Here is a 2,308-nt window from a genome sequence, read left to right on the forward strand (position 1 = left end):
ATCGTGCACCCTTGCTTCTGTGCAATGCTGCCCAAGGTGCCGTAGCAGCCTTTCAACCCCGGGTCTGCCTTCGGCACACGAGCTGAGACCCCCTTAGCTGCACTCCCTCGCTGCCTCTATCTCATCCTCATCCTGCCGCTCTCCAACTGCAACGGAGCAGGGCGAGACCGGGGCTCTGCCAGCACGCTCGCCTGCTCACGCACCAGCCAGCGTGTCAGCCACTCGCTGGCTGCTTTTCTTTGCAGAAATGCCCGGGGCTGGTCAGCCCTCTGGGAGGCCATGGGGCAGTGCAAGTGCTGCTGCACTCTCCCTCGCTGTGGGTGAATGGTGGCACCAGGCTTGTTATATGGTTTCCACTCAGCTCTCTGCAATAGGCTGCTTTGAGGGGCCCGGTGCTATTAAAAGGGGACGAGAGCATCCCAGGAGGAGTCCTCCTCTCTGCAATTGGTCCAGGAGGGCAGAAAGGCTGCAGCCAGGGTGAAAGACAGGTCAGCAACATCTGACTTGTGTTTCCCTAGAGCATATCCACTCAAGATTGTTAATCTCCCCAGGAAATGAGAGTTTACCCTTCCCTTTAGATGAGCAAGTCCTGCTCTTCACCCTCCAGCCCATTGACATCCTGGCTTTCCTGATCCAGAGCACCTTACCTCATGGCATTTCACCTCAAGACCTGTCTGTGTCTTTGCTGTCTTCTCTTCGGAGCATTTCCCGCTCTGGGCAGCTCTGTCTTCCCTGTAGCATGGTTTGTATGCGCAGGTACATGCTGCCCAAGGTGCACCTCCCCGTTGGTCCCATGCTCTGCCAGTCCCAACGTCCTTCAGCAGCCCTGGCTCTGCCTGAACCTCTGCTTCTTTTCCAGGGCCCCCTTCTGCTCCTGTGAACCTGATCTCCAGTGTAAATGGCACTTCGGTGACACTGGAGTGGGGCCCGCCCCTGGACAAGGGGGGACGCGCTGACATCGTGTACAACGTGGTCTGCAGGCGCTGCGCGGGGGACGCTGGCCAGTGCGAGGCGTGCGGCAGCGGGATCCGCTTCGTGCCCCAGCAGATGAGCCTGGTGCAGGGAGCGCTGACGGTGACCAACCTCCTGGCCCACACCAACTACTCCTTTTGGGTGGAGGCCGTCAACGGCGTGTCCGACCTCAGCCTGGAGTCCAGGAGAGCTGCAGTTGCCAACATCACGACGAACCAGGCAGGTAGGAGGAGCAGACACCCCCCTCCAGGCTTTGCCTGTGTGGGTGATGCTGATGGTGCTCCAACATTGCTCCAACCAGTATCTGCAGGGGCCAGAATCTGCCCTAGCAGCCAAGGGCTGGTTTGGTGATGGGCATGGGACCCCCAGGAGATGTGACCCCCTATCCTCTCTGCTGCTGGAGGTGGGTTCAGGGAGCTAGGATGGGCTGGAGACAAGCTGCTGCCCAAGGCAACTCTTACCCTTCTTTGGTTCCTGGTATCCTTTTTCATCCTTTCCCTCCGCTTCAGCCTGCAACCGGTGTTGGAGGCTCCTTTTCTGCAGGAGACAGGCGGCAGGGAGAACACTTGTTTCTTGACAGGAACACTAAGTAGAGCATGAATCTTTCAGGCTGTTCCTCCAGCCTTCTGTCCCTTCCCAAAGGGCCAAGCAGCAGTTCATGCTCTGCCCTTAGTTCACACCTATGCCAGGCCCTGGCAGGTGACAGCAACGTTTGCTGGGAAAAGTCTCTCTCGTGCATGTCTCATCTTTTTAAATCCCTTATGTGAAATGCTCTTTTCCCAGGAAATACTTCCGAGCGATGCTCTAGCCCAGGTGGGCCAGACCTTGCTCCAGGGTCACCTGGGCATCTCCCCAGAGCGGAGCCCAGCTAAGCCCCCTTCCATGGAGCACGCTGCGGGCGGAGGGGACAGGGCAGGGACTGACCCTTCTTGTTAATCCTCCCAGTTGGAAACGAGCCCACGGGAATTTCCCGTGTTGCTGAGCCCCTTCTGCTCTCATGGCGGTGGTGCCAGCAGGAGAAACCTCGTTGGCTTAGCTCATGGCTGGCACGAGAACAAGGCCCTTTTGTGACTAATGCCTGCCCGTAACACTTCTTCACCCTCCGCCGAGCCCACGGGGAAACGGCTCAGTCCTGCCGGCTCGCTCCTGCGTGATCCCTCCAAGCGCTGACGAGCAGCATCAGCCTGATGCCTCGGAGGGGGATGCTTTTGGGAAGTGCTGAATATTCCCGTTTCAACCTCTCTGCTGGAAAGTGGATGCTGAGCAGGTGCTGCGAAACCAGCGGGGTTGGGAATTTGGTAGTGATTGAAGTTTAGCTGCCGTGCCTGCGCGGTGC

General features: G+C 58.4%; 1 protein-coding gene across 1 annotated transcript in view; it reads left to right on the forward strand.

Annotated features, from left to right (window-relative positions):
* Positions 1–859: 859 nt before the first annotated feature.
* EPHA8 (EPH receptor A8) overlaps positions 860–2,308 on the forward strand; it is a gene marked incomplete at its 5' end in the record, with an annotated part of 13,313 nt that continues 11,864 nt past the window's right edge. The window contains 1 exon segment of the mRNA XM_009584949.1: positions 860–1,195. Within this exon segment, the coding sequence (XP_009583244.1) occupies positions 860–1,195 (336 nt within the window).

This window comes from Fulmarus glacialis, unplaced genomic scaffold (genome assembly GCF_000690835.1).
Source record: "Fulmarus glacialis isolate BGI_N327 unplaced genomic scaffold, ASM69083v1 scaffold8429, whole genome shotgun sequence".
Taxonomy (NCBI): domain Eukaryota; kingdom Metazoa; phylum Chordata; class Aves; order Procellariiformes; family Procellariidae; genus Fulmarus; species Fulmarus glacialis.